This window comes from Biomphalaria glabrata, chromosome 2 (assembly GCF_947242115.1).
Source record: "Biomphalaria glabrata chromosome 2, xgBioGlab47.1, whole genome shotgun sequence".
Classification (NCBI taxonomy): domain Eukaryota; kingdom Metazoa; phylum Mollusca; class Gastropoda; family Planorbidae; genus Biomphalaria; species Biomphalaria glabrata.
Window position 1 is genome coordinate 46,362,005 of NC_074712.1, and position 18,677 is coordinate 46,380,681.

Genomic DNA, 18,677 nt, shown 5'->3' on the forward strand with positions numbered 1-18,677 from the left:
TGAAAAATGGGAAAATGACCTGAATTCGAACACATAGCTCACGCCTCCTCATGATGACATACTAAGCTCTCTGCTAGTGAGGTGAATATAAAAATAGTGTATAGTTATCTATTGTTTGTTTCAAGCTTACTTTAAAGTGGCGATCTATAAAGGGGACTTATACCATCACTTCAGTCAAGGACATATACCAAACAAAATAATTAATTACCAATAGTTAATTAACTAATTGGTTAATTTATTTTATTCTTTTGTTGTCATGTAAAAGAAATAATTGTGCAAAATTTCAGCGTGATCCAGGATTGGGTGTCAGAGAAATAATGTGTACAAACTTTTTACCTAATAGACAAAGTGAGCTTGTAAATACCTCATAAATTTGTATTCGTTAAATGTCACAATTCCTTTTTGCAACAAAATTTTCATTATCCCACTCTTAAAGAACTATTAATTTTGGTTGTTTTACATGGCCACATACATTGATATGTATGGTTCCTAACATGTTACTGTGAACCATTCTCAGTAGCCTGTGTGGGCAGCCTGTTTGTGCATAATTTTAAAAAGACCTTATCTACTAACCCAATTGAAAGATTTGGTAAGATTGATCAAAGCTGTTCAAAAGTATTTCGTCTTCTCTGAACTTTTCTTACAACTGTAAGAGAAAAAAATTATGTCAAAAGATTAAAGAAATATTAACACTAAGAAATAGGCAACAACAATCCAAACAAAACATGGAAACAATGTCAACCTTAATTCGTCTACAAATGTTAGTGGAGTGTACCAAAGAAATGTATCTTTGGTTTTTCTCCAGATACAAAATGATTCTTGTAAGACGAAAGACATTACTATTGGTATTTTTTTGTGTCCACCTTCTTTAGATCTGGTATAGGTTCAGTGGTGGTGTTTCCTCATCACCAACATCTGTAGATCCCTCACAGATATTCAGAGACATTGTCATTCAAGAAGATGATGATGTGGCCAGAGAAAGAGCAAGAATAAAGAACTCAGATTTCTATCAACTTTTAAGGTTTGCTTCTATACAAAAAAATAATATTTTTTTGGATGTATTAATTTGCTTGTTTGGCTGCTTTTAGTAACTAAAACTTTTTGTTTCCCCAGATCAGACAAACTTGTATTAGACAATTTAACCAAATACTATGCTAGTTTTTGTGCTGTGGATCATCTAAGTGTAGGAATACCAGCAGGGGAGTGTTTTGGTTTGCTAGGAATTAATGGAGCAGGAAAATCTAGTACTTTTATGATGTTGACTGGTGACTCAAAAATTAGCAGTGGGCAGGCTTATTTAGACACCTATAATCTTAAGACTCAAAGAGATTTGGTAAGTTATTTGATCCATCAAAATGTTTCATTATGAAAATTAAAGCTAGTTTAAATTTTTTTTTAGCTAGTTTAAATTTTTTTTCCCACTGATAAACAAAATAATTCCATCCCTCTTTTTACTAAATGTGTGTAGTTTATTAAAATATTTTTTTTTTAAATTTTCTCTTGTATAGCAGATCTTTCATGTTTATAGCATGCCTAGTGCACTAAGGTCCAATCTCTTTAGTGGACCTGTAGGAGAGAGGGTATCATTTAGGCGCTCAGCAAACACAACTAGGCTCAAGTTGGGTGTGAACTTGATATGTGCAAAGTTCATCCTCCATCTTTTTTCTCATTTTCTTCCCCTTGTTAGTGTGCTTTGCTGTTAGAATAGAAACCAAGTTTGTTTTGTTTTTCTAATCTTGTGAAACTAGCTGCCAAACTTCAGCTTTGCTTACTAGCTACCAGAAATCCGTTCATGTATTGCTTTTGTCCTTTGAATAACTATTTACACTGAAAATTATTGTTTTTGTTTCATGCAGTTAATTAAATGATTTATTTATTCTAGGCTCGTAAACATCTTGGCTACTGCCCCCAGTTTGATGCTCTTATTGACCAGTTGACTGGCAGAGAGATTCTAACACTGTTTGCCAGATTGAGGGGCATTAAGGAATCTTCTATACCAGAAGCAGTCACTAATGTGATGAAAGCCTTAACGTTGTCTCAATACGCAGATAAACAATGTCAGACATACAGGTCAGTCTCATGGTCTTCATTTTGGCATAGCTTTTACATTCCTTTAAACTAGTGGCGTAGCAACCATGGCACAAAGGGCTTCATTATTTAGGATTTTTAGGGGCCCACTGGAGTCCTTAAAAGAAAAACTAACAAATCTTTATAATTATTTAATTGTCTCAAATTTATATCATCGATTACTAATTAGAAGTCATTACTGAATTGAGTGTAATTATGCTAATATTTGTGAAAGGTAGTCTCTGCGCCAGAAAGCCTTTTAATAGATTTAGTGACACATACAGTATGACTCAATTTGGTTTTGTTACATTCAAACTTCGGAAGGGGTCCACCACCATATTGTTGAACCTGCGCCCACAGGTACCTTGCTACACTACTACTTTAAACTAAAGATGTTCTGCTGTCACAGACCAAGATGTTCTTTAAAGCTGGAAAAAAAAGTGTAATATTAATTTTAAAATTTAAAAAAAGTAAAAGTTTATTTTTTACAAAGCTATAAATGACAATAAATTACTTTTATTTTTAGATCTATGCTAATCTAAGTGAGAGAAAGCATATGTCAACTGTTTTCTTTCTAAAAATATGCAAATTTAGAAGATGAAATCATATGATTACAAAATGTATGCATCTATATCCCAATCATCAAATCCTGCTCAGTGCCATCCCACATCTCCTGCAGGAGGTTAGGGCCAGGATGTAATCTTTTTCAAATTTAAAGGAACATCTGAAGCATGTAAAAAAAAAAAATCTGCAAATTCATCTCACTGATATGGCTTGAGGTGATGTCTCATTAATTATATATGATTGGTTCCAACCTTGTCTAGATTTTTCCTAGACTACATTGCTAATATTAGTGAGTTGATTAATACATTCATTAAAATTTTTTGTTTAACCTATATTTTTTAATTTATTCACTTTCAGTGGGGGCAACAAACGCAAATTGAGTACAGCCATAGCACTAATTGGTGACCCTGATGTTGTGTTCCTAGATGAACCTACAACAGGAATGGATCCTGTTGCTCGACGAATGTTGTGGGAGGTGCTGACTGAGGTCAGAGACAGTGGAAGGACTTTGGTTCTCACCTCACATAGGTCAGTGACAGAAAAGAATCTAGAAAATGCTAATTTTTAATATAATCATACAAGCTCATGTTCAATAAAAAAAAATACTTATAAAGACTTGATGGGAACGTTTGACATTTTGGTGATCAAAGAATAGATCTATATCTATCAACAGGTCATATCTAATATTTGCTTTTTATGTTTAAAAATGTTTGCAAATTACATTACTACTTCAGAATAAAACACATACATTTCAAAAGATTACCATGCAGACTGTTAATGTATAGGTTCAACCATACTTAACATTTAACAACACTAACACCTACTGAAGGAGTTGAAAAACATTAGAGATTTAAAACACTAAAAAACTGTTTTCAAAGGCCATTTGACCAACCGTCTAACAAATTCAGGTAATAGGCAAACAGACTAATTTTTTTGTTGAAGTGTAAGGCTAATTATTTTATTTATTTTTTTAAAATTCTGTCTAGTATGGAAGAATGTGAAGCTCTGTGCACAAGAATAGCCATTATGGTCAATGGTCAGTTCAAGTGTTTGGGGAGCATCCAGCACCTGAAAAACAAATTTGGAGAAGGTTTTACATTTAGTGCAAAGATAGCATACCCTCCTGGTGGAGGTGACCCTGACTTGGGTCCACTGCAGGAGTTCATGGTGCAGACGTTTCCAGACAGCAAGCTTAATGATGTGCATGACAACATGGTTAACTACCACATAAAGCGCACACACTACTCCTGGGCCCAGGTATTTGGAATCATGGAGCGTGCCAAAGAGAGGCTGCAGATGGAGGACTACCTTGTTAGCCAGACCTCTCTGGAACAGGTGTTCATATACTTTGCAAGCATGCAGGATAATCCTGAAGAACACTGAGCCAGCCCTTGGACACCATGTTGTTTATGTTGTGCTATCTCACAGATCTTCATTCCCTTCTATTTATTGTTTGTAACTTTGTAGTGACATTAGAGTTTCCCTTTTTCCAAAATGACTTTTAAGAGTTGAGTGATTGTCTTGTAAAGGAAAAAAATGTGATATTAACAAATGTATATTTGATAAAATGCTTTTTAACAGACACAACAATATGTAAATGTGATATTTCTTTATATTTATGGAATACATATTTATAATAATAATTTGTATTAATGTGTATATATTTATTATATACACTGAGCCCAGGTACAACATTCAATAATCCGTTTTGTACAAGTTTATACACAATTTTTACAATGTAACAACTTAATGATAGTCCTATGTTGAAATCATTTGTTGTTGCTTATTGTTGATCAAATGTATTTTGTTACTAGTTAAGGTCATAACATTGTGTTTATTATCTACCAGAGTTATATACATTAAAATACCGGTACCATTTCTTTTGTGACACTATTTTATTGCTTCAAATCTAAAGAGATTCATCTATTTTAAGATTGTCAGTGCAAAGAAAAAAATTGGATTTTTCCCATGGCTGTTCTTTTAAAGAATTTTTTGTTTCACTTGAGAGTTTCCTAATTTTCCATTTTATGTAAGTAGTTTCATGTACTTGATAGATTTTGACTTATAATGCCTGTGTAATTCTGTAGCATAACCACCATTTTTTGTTCAGGCTGTCCATCATACGGTTGTGTGTAAGTCCAAGCATTAACTAAAACATTCTAGGTATAGAATATTCTTAATCCAAAATTTGTATTAAACTTCAACGTCTTTAAAAAAAAACAACAGACATAACTTCTATTGACAATATGTACAGCTTTTGACTTGAATGAACATGTAAGTGGAAATATCTTGAACAATTTTTTTACCAAAAAAAGTTCATCCTCTTTCATTTGTCTCCATTTCACCATCCTATTTATAACCTTAACTGAAATGGACTTAACAGCTATCAACATCAAACTCCATTTGAGTGAGGACTTGAGAGGCTCAAATCTTCCTCTTGCAAAAGCCCTGGACATCGGAATCTATTCAGCCAATACAATACAAATTATCTGACATAACAGTACTCATACTTATGACAGAAACATGAACACACACTCCATAACACCCACACCAAAACACCCACACCAAAACACCCACACCAAAACACCCACTCCATAACAAACACACCAAAACACCCACACCAAAACACCCACACCAAAACACCCACTCCATAACAACCACACCAAAACACCCACACCAAAACACCCGCTCCATAACAACCACACCAAAACACCCACACCATCACTAAAGCCTTCACTTATGTCCCTAACTCCAGCTCAAACTAGTTCCTTTCATCTGTTTCTTTAATGTTGCCAAAACCCAGACACATTAAAATGTCAGAAGTTTTGCCTCCAGCAAACACCCTCAGGATTAAGGATAACTTTACTGTTAATGGATTTTCATCTTTTATTTTGTCTTGTTTGTTGACCAATTGCTTTAGGTCACTTGAAGTACTGAAATGTTTAAATCTAAGACCATGTAAAAAAAATAAAAATGCTTATCTTATTGAATAAATGAGTAATATTTTATTGTTGTTGTTTTTCATATTTATTTTTTGCAGAAAACATTCTTTTTCTTTAAACTCTCTAAAAAATAAACAATTAATTTGAACTCGGAAAATAATTACAGGGAGATAGCATAAACGTGAAGGCTCATTTCAGGCTTTTTTTTTTTGTTAGAGATCAAAGGTTACTACTTTAGTTTGTAGACACAATGCTCGCTCAGACGGAGAAATTGTCATCTCAGAATGGATGACGGCGGGTGGGACCAAATAGTAAAGATCTGATAATGTTACATGAAAAGAATCTTGGACATCATTTATTTTTTCTCAAATGCAGAATCTGTCACTTCAATGGACATCACGAACAGGCTACAGATGAATTGCAAAGAGAACAGTTTGGACATTTCTATTCAAGTACAATCAACTCTTGAGAGACCATCTGCTTAGTTCTAGACCAAATACGTACATGTCTCCACAAGTACAATCAACTCTTGAGAGACCATGTGCTTAGTTCTAGACCAAATACGTACATGTCTCCACAAGTACAATCAACTCTTGAGAGACCATGTGCTTAGTTCTAGACCAAATACGTACATGTCTCCACAAGTACAATCAACTCTTGAGAGACCATGTGCTTAGTTCTAGACCAAATACGTACATGTCTCCACAAGTACAAAACGAACTTATAGTTATATTGGGTGATTAAAATCTGAATTTAAAAGCCAAATATTTTCAACTATTTTGACATCTCAAAACTGGATCAATTTTCCCAAATGTTAAGGCTACGTTGTAATAGACAATTACGGGGTACAAATTCTTTAGGCCTACTCTTTCATTGATATTATCTCAGTCCTCAGCATGGGCGCCCTCAGGAGGTGCAAGGATTCTGAGTAGCCAAATTCTAGCCACTTTTTGTTTTGTACCATCAGATCAATTAAAATCTAAGTAGCAACTGATCAAATAGTGCATCCACTGGTGACTGAAGTACATTATAGTAGACTAGCCTAAGTTTATCAGGCATTGATGGATGACAATTCACATGCACCCCTCTGAATTCTGGGTAGCCAAATTTTAGCCAGTTTTTTACACCTTCAAATCAATATGATAAAAAAATAATTTTTGTCTTGGAGTTAAAAACCTTGCCAGCTGTCTTCTGATTTGATATATGCGAAAGTTGTTTTTTTTTTTTTAACAAGATTGAAGAGTGCAGTCATCTTGGTAAATGTATTTACGTCTTGCGGAGTTGTGGTCAGTGTTAGCGCTCAATAAAATAAAATAGCAGGTTAAACACGTCCACCAGTTTGTGATAAAAGAGATATAAAAAGTTCTTCCCATAACATCGAGTCAAAACGTTGATTTGTATCGACAGAGTACTGGCAGCATCAAGAAATCAAAATATACGAGCAGCAGCATGAATTAACTGCGTTTTTTTTGGTATTTCGGTAATATATGTCTCCTTCTGTCTCAGAAGACAATGGATGCGCCAATATGAGTCACTGGCTTTGGCTACGTCTTGAGATGAGGCAGAATCTGGAGTGAATGATCAAGCCACAGTCCTAGGGCTAGCTGACAGGGCAGCTTTCTTTTTCTTTCTGTTGGCTGACGCAGCTTCATTTCTTTTGCATTCGGCGAAGTTCGTACCAGCACGTAAAGTCTGCCTCCATGCACTCCGGTCTTGGGCAATTTCCTCCCACATACTTTAGTCGATGCCCGTAGCTCTCAAGTCTCGCTTGCAGACATCTCTGTAGGTTAGTCTTGGGCGGCCTCTGGGTCTGACTCCCTCTGCAAGCTCAGCGTATAGGATGTCTTTAGGGATTCTTCCATCTGGCATGAGAGTGACATGACCGAGCCAGCGTAGTCTTCTCTGTTGAAGGAGAGCATAGAAGCTGTGCATGTTGGCCCGTTTCAAAACGTCCTGGTTGGAGACACATTCCCTCCAGGAGATGCACATTATGCATCGCAGGCAGAGTAGGTGGAAGCTATTTAATCTGTTCTTGACGCATGTAAGTTGCCCACCTCTAACTTGACATAAAGAAGTGTGCTCAGAACGCAGGCATTGTAGACCAGGATTTTTCTTGCCTTAGTCAATTTGGTATTTTCCCACACGCGCTTGGAGAGTTTTGCCATCGCTACTGAAGCCTTTCCTATTCTTTTTGTCAGCTCAACGACTAAATGTAGGTTAATGGCGATTATTGTTCCCAAATATGTTAATTCCTACACTACCGTATTTGTGTAATTTCCAATATGCATCACTGGTATTTCTGCGACATCTTGTACCAGGATTTCGGTCTTGGAGAGGCTTATTGTAAGGCTAAACTCTTGACAAACAGCTGCCAGAGCATTCACAAGCCGCTGCAATCCTTCTTTTGAATGAGATATGAGTGCATCATCATCGGCGAACAGCAGTTCCCTAATCAAGATACGCTGTCTCTTTGTTTTGGCTTTAAGGTGTGCCAGGTTAAATGGCTTTCCATCGGATCTACTGTGGATATATACTCCATCTTCCAGGGATTTAAAAGCGCTGGTCAGTACCACTGAATAGAAGATACCGAATAGTGTTGGAGCCAGAACACATCCTAAACCAGTAAGTTACGAGCAGGAGTGAATCATTAGACTTGGCTTGCTATCCGTCTAACAGAAGAAGAAAATACATTCAAAACTCTTCTGCCTTACAACTATACCCAAACATGGGAAATGTTTCGTGGTTCAACCCTGAGAAAAATGGAGCCGGCGACCCTTAAGCAGTTTGCATCACACAGCACCACACCCTAGCAGAGTCAGTGACACCGCTGATCCAAACTGTATATATGTCGTTTGCAAAGAAATTTGATAACTCATACCACTGATGTGCCATTGAACTGTATTGTTGCTTAAAGAAATTCTTTTAATAATATCAGATGTAGGCTTGTACAGTTACACTTTATTTGTTAAACATACGTTACACGTTGACAAAATTAAGCTATTTAAATAAGTATTGAAATTAAATACAACAACTTTTTGTTTGAATAGCAGGATAAATATTTAAAAGATTAACTAAGTTACAATTCATATATTAATGTATGAAAGAATTACGTTAAAAGTTAATGGGATGTAAAGATTAAAGTCATGACCTGCTTAAATGAAATCTATTACCGTAGACCCCCCAAAGACATCTCATAGACACCCAATTTATTTTTTTCACTTTCGTAGACCCCTGGGGTCTATATAGACCACTTTGGGAATCACTGGGCTAGATGTTCGAAAAAGCTTGTATTTTTCTGTATTATTTCGTTTTTTTAGGGGGGGGGGGCATATCATGAGGAGTTGACGCACTGGGCATCATATACCCTAGCTATGCCACTGCAGTGTCTATTACTTAGTTTGGTAATACACAGTGTCTAGTTAGTTGTGAATATTTAATTACTAGTCGAAGAAGGGTTCCGCAAGGTTGTAAACGCCGGAAGTGGTAATGGTCTTAAGCCCATCATTACCTATAAAATGCTTCCAATGGGATGCGTCTCAAATAGCCTCTGACAAGCAGTCCAACTCCTGGCCTTCACGTGTGGTTCAGATACTGAGCCTGGCGGAACCGTTACCACAGACAGGAGAAGGGGCAAAGGTGAGCAACTAGCGCCTAAACCAGTAAGCTTTGTGCAAGAGGGGCTCATTAGCCTTGGTTGGCTACCCACCTAGGAGAAGGAAAAATCTGAATCCAAACCTCCGCTGCCTTGCGGCTATACCCAAACGCGGGAAAGGCTTCGGGAGACAACCCTGAGGAAAAATCAGGAGCTGGTGACCCTTAGGCAGATTGTGGCACACCGTGCTACAGCCTGGCGGAGGGTTCCACGACAATTCGTTCACTGACATTTCGTTCACCGACAAATCGTTCACAACTTTTCGTTCACGTGACTATTCGTTCACCCGACAATTCGTTTACGCGACTATTCGTTCATGCGACTATTCGTTCATTCGACATATCGCTCACCGACAACTTGCTCACAGACAATTTGTTCACCGACAATCTGTTCACCGACAGTTGGTTCACGACAAATCGTTCACACGACAAATCGTTCACTGACAATTCGATCACAGACAAATTGTTCACAGACAAATCGTTCAGGCGACTATTCGTTCACCCGATATATCGCTCACCGACAACTTATGTTCACCGACAATTTGTTCACCGACAGTTGGTTCACGACAAATCGTTCACACGACAAATCGTTCAAAATCGTTCACTGACTAATCGTTCACTGACAAATTGTTCACAGACAAATCGTTCACTGGATAGTAACATATTGTTAATATTATATTATATATTAAAATAAAATTAAAATATTACAATAAAACTTTTGTAGCTATCTGAGTTAAGAATCTGGTGACAGATGTAGGCCTATATATATGATTTAGTCTTATATTGAAGAAGGAGTTTTATCGTAAAAAAATAAATAAATTCGGAGTGGGTTTTATAATCATTGAATAATCAAAATACCCCTTGTTTATCCTCTTGAAATTTAGGTATTTTCGTTTGCATTATTTTTTGTGGGTTTATTTTATAGAAGAGGATGGTTTAACCGCAAAACCCCCTGAAAGGGGATTTTAAACTCAAAACACCCCTTTGCTGCGCTGGGGCAAGTGATGGTTTAATGTTTAAATCTCACCTAAAATAAACAAAATCAAAGCAGAAAATCAGCCACAAAATCCCACTTTCCCCCATCGGGGGGTGGGGGTGAACCCCAAGAACCCCCCGTGGCTACGCCCATGAGTGGATGTATTACATGGTTCTTAATACTTCAGTTGTTCTAGCTATGTGCTGAATCAATTGTGTTAATTATAACACCTGGGAAGATTTTAATAAACATTCTGTCGCTGGCTCAAACTAATCCTTAATGGGAAAATTAAATTTAAATTCATGCAAATTACCAGGACAATTAGGACTACTAAATCTATTTTATAAATTAACGTACCGTATAAAATTAGCTTAATTCTTTAAACTTTTCTATTGAGGTCATTTGTTTTCTTAGATCTTTTTAGATCTAGAGATAGATCTAGACCATTGACAGTATGACAGTGTATTATGCTTGCCCTGGATGTGGCAAAATATGTAGGTCGCAGCTGGGACTGCGCGTCCACTGGAAGTACTGCATTCCTTACTAATCTTCGGACTCGAAGACAAGCCTTATTATTATTATATACTTATTATCTTATATTGGCCTACTAAATATTATATCGTATATTTTCTATTCATTGTTGGCATTCTATGTTAGCAGTATTTTATTTTCTCTCAAGCCTCAAGGCTTAAGACTGTTTAGTGTATTTTTAACATATAGATCTACCCCAACGATTTCTTAAGCACATCTACAAAAGCTGGAAATTATTGCTCGCGAATAATTTTTTTTTCAAAGGGAAAATCCGATTTTCTAAAAGTAGAATATACAATTTCATCACACTCATGCAATACTTGGTTTCTATCTTAAAATATCAAGTGCTTTAGTTGTGGCTGTAATGTTTGGGTACATTCCTTATCTACAAATTTTTTTTTAAAGTAAAAGTTTAAAAATAGAATCTCCGTCATGTTTAACAGATTATTATCAGTCGAGGCCAAGGAGACTATAAAATTAATGGCTCGAGTAAACATAGATCTAGTTAAGTTCTGGAGTTATTGGGATTAGCTTTGTTGACATCGGAGAACTCATCATTCGCATTTCTAATTACAGGTAGATAAAACTAATAAAAGGCAAACACGGGAGAAAGAGGAAGGGAAGCCATGCATAAAATTGTGACATGGTTGTTATATTCGTGTAATATTTTAATATTTTACAATGAAAAATCTTCGTGTTTTCCTCTTGATTTATAAATTTAAATACCTATTATCATAGGCTAGTCTACAAATTTACTTCAGTAAATTTCAGCTATTTTCTAATTTACAAACTGTCTAATTAGAATTGCGCGCGTTATAATTTAAGATTAAAGTTTTAGATAAGCCTATTGCATTGTTTACGTTACTAATATATATAGGTACATACAGGCTTAGTGGCTTTCATGCTATAGCCGATAGCCTAGGGGTCTACATTACATAGAAATATTTTAGATCTATGTATGATCATTCCAAGGTGGGAGTATACATAGATTTAGAGGGTAGGCCCTATATAGGCTTAAAAACATATATCGTGAGATAAGGCCCTAAATTCCTAAATACAAGTCGGTAACACTAGCTAGTGTAATAATTATCAAAATTAATTCCTCTTGTTGAAGGCTCTGACTCTAAAATAAAAACTAGATATATATTTTTAAAAAAAAATATTTTTTTTTAAATCCAAAGTTTATAAAAGGGAAAGAATTACACATGAACAGCAATATATCTCAATACTGTCTGTAATATTTATTTCCCTTCTCTATAGCCTACCAAACAAAATTATTTTTACCACTTATTAATTGGTTAACTTTTTGATTTATTCATGTTTTGTTAGGGACAATGAATGATTGTGTTCAGTTATAACTCGGTCCGATAATGGGTAGTTGGAAAAATAACATGTACACAATTTGTACCAGGCAGACAGTTGATAAAACTTTGTAAAAAGAAGACTAAATTGCCAGAAACACTATACATATATGATATATTCTTTATATTTAAGTTACATTTTTTTTCTTTTTTTTTTTTTAGGACTTGATGATGGTGTTAAAGAAGTCAAACTCAAAACTAAATTCAGGGGCGACACAGAGAGTTGCCGAAGGAGGGACTTTAAAATTGTTTAAATTATCGTGGTATTCTGAACAAATCATCTTTTTGAAAGTCAATGTTGCGTATGGGGAGAAAAAACAGACAGACTCTCTGGCAGAATGCCTACACAAGATTTGGGACAGGTTGGGATGGATTGGACCTGACATGTTTCTCACATTCAGACATAAACTAAACATATCACGAGGTCAAACATGGGCAGAGCTGGGATGGTTTTCCACAAACAAAAGAAAAACGTGGCTTCTTCCTAATAGAATTCTAGCTATGATGTCAGATACAGAATATTTGAAAGACATATTGCCACTATTAGATATCAATGTTTCTGAGCATACAGAGGTTCCTTTTGTTCGTACTGGTAGAAAATCGTTAATAAAAACTCATCGTTTGTCCCAAATTGTATCCGATGTACCTTCCACTAAGAAATGCAAGGATTCGAGAAGGCGGCAGACGGGGCATAACAGAGGAATTCAACGCCCATATCTATTTCGTCGTCAATCAAAGACCAAAGAGAATGTTGAAAATGTTTTTACTAAGCCATCCAATGTTCTGGAGGTTGAAATCTATCACCCATACCAAGTTGACGCCAGGTGTGCGAACAAAAACGACGTTAACAGATTTACTAAAAAAAAATATTGTGAAAAGACAACCAAGTCGCGTTTAAAATGCAAGGGCCATGTCAATGGCCGGTACGCCGAGTTGAAAGGCTACACTAGACACGATATAATGGAAGAGACCCAACTAGCTCTATGTGATCAAACCAAACAATATGAAGAAGACTTGTGTCACTTTCCTGGTAACTACCACAACAACAAAGAAACCCATTTCTCTTCTGTAAGCCTCTGTGACTTTGTTGTTCAGAATAGACCTCAAACTAAAAGAGGCAAGAAAAGAAAATATAAACAAGAGGTGCAATCAGAAGTCAAGGAGTTTGTTAAATATCCAAAAGGCTCCTTCCAATATATTCATAAAGATGTGGACCAATCGGAGAGTTTATCTAAAAGTACTTGGGAAATGTTAGAAGAGTCTCTCCCGCCAAACCCTTCAAACAATGAAGAACAAGATGATATTGGCTATGCTTCTCATACAGACAAGGATGACTTCGTAATCTCTACACCAGAAAATGTGAACTTGTTTGAAAAAGAAATAGATGACTTCGTAATCTCTTTACCAGAAAATGTGAACTTGTTTGAAAAAGAAATAGATGACTTTGATCAAAGTTTTATTGACGTAGCATTAGTTTTGTTCAACGATGACGTCAATGTGACTGAAAACCAAGAAATGAACGTAGACGGCCATAACGTCGTGATTGGAAAATGTTATCCTCCTGCTTTCATTGTAGATATTAGTCCGTCTGACAAAGTCTCTGATGAATGTTTTTTACTTGTCAAAAAGAAAGATTTGAATTCATCTCTTTGGAACGTTGCGTTTCAATGCGTCAACTATTGTGAGGCCAATTTTAAACTTCAGAGTATTCTTTTTGAAGAGTGGACATGCTGTTTAAAGTTATCCCGCCTTATTGAGCTCGTTACTTCTATCAGAAAGGAAACCCAGTCTTGCTCAAGGCCTGAAGCCTGTGATGATAATTTAGTTGCATCCTCAAAATGTGGAATAAATTCTAGCGACAGAATTATTTTCGGTCCAGCTGAAAAAGTTTTCTCCTTGGTGCCCACGGAAACAAAGCACAAAGCGCCTGAGTGTGTGAACACAGTCTTGCCAGAGACTAACACAGATATACAAGGGAACGAGTGTCCAGTTTGTCTCTTGCCGTTTCATGTCCACAAATGTCCAGCTATGAAACTGCTACCCTGTGGACATACTTTCTGTGTGAGATGCTGGCAAACTCAAATTGTTTTTGAGATGCAGCGAGGTGTCAACCAATGCACATGTCTAGCAGTAAAATGCCAGAACATCATTGATAAGACAACAATGTTGACTCTTCTGCCACTAGACATCGTCAGCAGATGGCATAGGCAGAAACTGGAGAGATCTGTTGAGGTTAGTCAGTTTTGTAACTGGTGCCCACGGGATAGGTGCCAGAATCTAGCCGTATCACTCAGCACTCCTCTTAAAACACAGTTTGGACAACCGTTGACCTGCATTTGTGGTCATTCTTGGTGTGGCAGCTGTAAAAACACCCCACACTGGCCAGTTTCGTGTGATCAGATGACCGCTTACAAAAAGCTGATGTCCAAAGTTGGCCTGAACAAAGACTTGACCTACGATACCATCTATTTCCACATCAAGCTAAAGCCTTGTCCACAATGCAAATACCCTATTGAAAAAAATAAAGGCTGCCCAGTTATGACATGTCGAATGTGCAACTACTACTTTTGTTGGAACTGTTTAAAATGTTGTTCATTCCATAATGTTTATACATGCCCTAACAATGATGACAATTATGTGACATACAGCTTACAAAACAAATTAGTCCACGATCTTCCTTTGAAGTATTTTACAAAGTGCATTCAAGCCAGAAGACAAACACAAACATTGACATTAGAAGGTCAGAAGTGGCTCCAATATTACAAACATCCGCTTCCTAATGACCGCATTGTAGAAGTAAAATCATTCACCAGCAAGTCTCAAGTTGATGTGACCCTTATTCTTGATGATGTGGAGCAATGTTTAGACTTTCTTGTCAGGTATTACAAATTTCAAGAACTGTTTTATTTTCTCCTCGACTTCGCCCAGATGAAGAACTCAAACACGCGACAACTTGCAGCCAGAATAACTGCTCAGTGTTCCCAGCTCCACTTCGTTGCATGGAGGTTACAAGAAAACATTCTAGGTAAGCCTGCCAACTACTTCTATAACAGAAGGAAGCTGTCCAAGAGTCTGCTCTCCACTGGTGAACGTCTGCTGAAAGCCTTAAAGCAGCTTGTTCCCTACTTTCAACACATGTCCAAAGATATAGATACAAAACCAATTGGTGACATTGATGTATTACAATACTTGCGATACAAATAAATACGTGATATTCTCATTTACTTTGTATAATGAAGGAAAAAATCTGTGTGAATTTGTATTTGAAACCTTAAGAGACTTATTTCATTAAATGAAATATAATTTGTATTTTAAATATCGTAACGTTACAATTTCAGTTTACTTTTAGCATAAATCTTTTGAAGCCTGATGGACAATACATAAAGTGTGACAATGTTAACCAGATAAATGTTTTCTGGCTTTTGGTCTTACCTTTACCTTTACCTATCCCTTAGTCTGTTGGACCGTTGGGGCACCAGGCAAGATTTGTCGACCGTCTTTCTCCATTCCTCCCTTTTTTTTTTTGCCTTGTTTAGAACCTATCTCAATGGCAGGCCCGTCCATTCTTTAATGTTGTCCTCCCATCGCTTTTTCTGTCTGCCTCTTCTTCTTTTCCTGGCACTGTTCCCTGAAGGAAGGTCTTTGCGAGCCCCGTAGATCTTGTAATGTGGCCAAAGGTTTTAAGTTTTCGTCTTTTTACAATAGTTAGCAGGTCGTCATGGGCTCCGATTGCTACAGTAACCCTGTCTCTGATTTCTTGGTTTGTGATGCGGTCTTTGAATGTGATGCCTAGGATCCTTCTGTAGCATCTCAATTCCATTGCTAGGATCCTCCTCTCAAGCTCTGCATTCAACGTCCACGACTCGCAAGCATATAAAAATGTGGCCATGACCAGAGAGCGCATCAGTCTGATTTTGGTGCCGAGGGCTAAGCCCTTATCTTTCCATATTATTTTAAGTTTTGAAAGGGCTGCTGTGGACTGTGCTAATCGGGCCAATAGTTCGGGTTTTGTTCCCTCATCTGAGACAATAGCTCCGAGGTATTTGAAGCTGTTAACACTAGTTCGCTTTTCACCTCCAATACTGATGCCTCTTTTAAAGCCCTGATGGCTATTGGTCATGATTTGAGTTTTTTCGGCATTTATTTGCATGCCATATGCTGCGGAAGTCTTGTCAATGCGCATCACCTGGTCAGCTAGTTCTTCTTCTGTCCCTGCTAGATCGTCAATGTCATCTGCGAAGCGCAAGTTAGTAATTCTTCTTCCTCCAATGCTAACCGTACCTTCATAGCCTTCGAGGGTCAATGCTCTTAAATAAGATATTTTAAAGAAGAAGGAAGAATGTTGAGCCCATAATGTATTTGCTGCATACCTTTGGACCCAGAAGCTGCATGGAAAGAGGGGTGGACTGACAATAGCCAACGCCCAGGCTCTCATCACTGAATGGCTTCATAATTTACGTGTAAATATATAAATAGAAAAAAGACTTGTTTCTCATTAACATTTTGTTACATCTTTACATGTTACATAGATAAGAAGCTTTTAAATGTTCCATATCATTATATACTGTGATCTTGTTCCATAAATTATTTACATATCTAAACTGTGATAAGGCTATTGTTCCATATATATTACCTATATGTATCTAAACTGTGACATTGTTCCATAGATTTGCTATATGTATCTAAACTGTGACATTGTTCCATATATATTACCTATATGTATCTAAACTGTGACATTGTTCCATAGATTGGCTATATGTATCTAAACTGTGACATTGTTCCATAGATTGGCTATATGTATCTAAACTGTGACATTGTTCCATAGATTGGCTATATGTATCTAAACTGTGACATTGTTCCATAGATTGGCTATATGTATCTAAACTGTGACATTGTTCCATAGATTGGCTATATGTATCTAAACTGTGACATTGTTCCATAGATTGGCTATATGTATCTAAACTGTGACATTGTTCCATAGATTGGCTATATGTATCTAAACTGTGACATTGTTCCATAGATTGGCTATATGTATCTAAACTGTGACATTGTTCCATAGATTGGCTATATGTATCTAAACTGTGACATTGTTCCATAGATTGGCTATATGTATCTAAACTGTGACATTGTTCCATAGATTAGCTATATGTATCTAAACTGTGACATTGTTCCATAGATTGGCTATATGTATCTAAACTGTGACATTGTTCCATAGATTGGCTATATGTATCTAAAACTGTGACATTGTTCCATAGATTGGCTATATGTATCTAAACTGTGACATTGTTCCATAGATTGGCTATATGTATCTAAAACTGTGATATTGTTCCATAGATTTTCTATATGTATCTAAAATGTTTGTTTTACATGTTTCGGATGTTTCTTCAGAGTTGAAGATAGTTTACTTCCTAGTCCAAACCTCCAGCAGGACGACGGGGATGGGAGTGGGTAGGGTTTGAACCCTCGACCGTCAATAAATCCGAACGACAGTCCAGCGCGCAAACCGCACGACCAGGCAGCCATCCAACTGTGATGTTGTTTACTATGTGATTAAATTTTGTTTTCTGAATTGAGTTCCAGTTTTGACTGTGCTCTGAGATGCTTTAAATGGGCTAGTTGGACACTTAACAAGTTTTAGGTAATTAAAATGTCATCGATGGCAAGACACAAGACTTTTAAAAAAAAATAATCTCATGTTGTTAAGAGGTATACATTTCGTTCCCTAGTTCAAGATACAAGACAAAATAATTAATTACCAGGTAAAAGAAATATTTGTGCAAATTTTCAGCTTGATCCGAGTTTTTTGTGTGGGAGAATTAACCTGTACAATCTTTTTACCAGACAGACAGAGTTGATATAAGCTTTGTATAAATACCAATAAAATGTTGACAAAACGCACTGCTAGAGTGCATTGAATTTACTGTAAAATGGTGTCAAAAGGAAATACATATTTTAGCATAAATATAGGGACTTTCATATATTTCATTTTACATATAGGGGCCTAGATCATCTCCAAACTCCCTTGTTAGGGATTGCAACTCAAATCCTTTCTTCCAAAAGCAGTGGGAAATAAAGCCTGCAGTTATGCTTGGGGGATCCGGGAGTTATCAAGGGAAAAGATCCCTTTTTGGTAACGCGATCATGGTATTGATGAGGTCTACAGATTTTGACAACAATGAGAATAGTTTAAACCAGGGGTGGGCAACCTTTTTGGATCGAGGGCCGCATTTCTTTAAATTTTGGAATAGCGGGCTGCATATGTATATACAACTTAGAAAGATACTCTAGCTAACTTTTAATTCATAGGTACACTGTATTATATTCACGTTTCCATGTTAAGGAATTACAAGAAGAGTTAGAAATTTTTGAATCAATTAATATTTTTTTTAAAATTGCTGTTGTCTTTTTATATTACAATAACTCCACAAATATACAGTTGTGTTTAATGTGCAGTATTTTACTTTTTACACTCGTGCATAATGTTCCGGAACTGTGGAACTAGCTTACTAGTCAAATTATAGTCAGTCAAAACGACCAGTAATTATACTTGTTTAATTCCCCCCCCCCCCCAAATATAATGCTTGT

General features: G+C 36.5%; 2 protein-coding genes across 6 annotated transcripts in view; both read left to right on the forward strand.

Moving 5' to 3' along the window:
- Nucleotides 1-5,639, forward strand: part of LOC106054527 (phospholipid-transporting ATPase ABCA3-like) — a 33,797-nt gene extending 28,158 nt beyond the window's left edge. For all 4 annotated transcript variants that reach the window (XM_056020866.1, XM_056020865.1, XM_056020867.1 and 1 more), the window contains exons 19-23: nucleotides 873-1,021; nucleotides 1,114-1,333; nucleotides 1,883-2,070; nucleotides 2,989-3,159; nucleotides 3,618-5,639. In XM_056020866.1, coding sequence (XP_055876841.1) covers nucleotides 873-1,021; nucleotides 1,114-1,333; nucleotides 1,883-2,070; nucleotides 2,989-3,159; nucleotides 3,618-4,014 — 1,125 coding nt within the window. In that variant the 3' untranslated portion in view covers nucleotides 4,015-5,639. The remainder of the gene's footprint in view (nucleotides 1-872; nucleotides 1,022-1,113; nucleotides 1,334-1,882; nucleotides 2,071-2,988; nucleotides 3,160-3,617) is intronic.
- Nucleotides 5,640-11,033: 5,394 nt separating this feature from the next.
- Nucleotides 11,034-18,484, forward strand: LOC106054688 (uncharacterized). Of its 2 annotated transcripts, none has more exons than XM_056020868.1 (2): nucleotides 11,034-11,103; nucleotides 12,255-18,484. In XM_056020868.1, exon 2 carries the CDS (start codon nucleotides 12,261-12,263, stop codon nucleotides 15,294-15,296), a length of 3,036 nt encoding a protein of 1,011 aa, XP_055876843.1. In that variant the 5' UTR covers nucleotides 11,034-11,103; nucleotides 12,255-12,260; the 3' UTR covers nucleotides 15,297-18,484. The 2 variants fall into 2 exon arrangements, with proteins under 2 accessions (XP_055876843.1, XP_013066131.2); XM_013210677.2 differs by lacking the exon at nucleotides 11,034-11,103 and adding an exon at nucleotides 11,150-11,307.
- The last annotated feature ends 193 nt before the right edge of the window (nucleotides 18,485-18,677 follow it).

Bases quoted from the DNA above. Each gene is read 5' to 3' on its own strand.
- LOC106054688 (XM_056020868.1), top strand. From the start codon at position 12,261: ATGATGGTGTTAAAGAAGTCAAACTCAAAACTAAATTCAGGGGCGACA.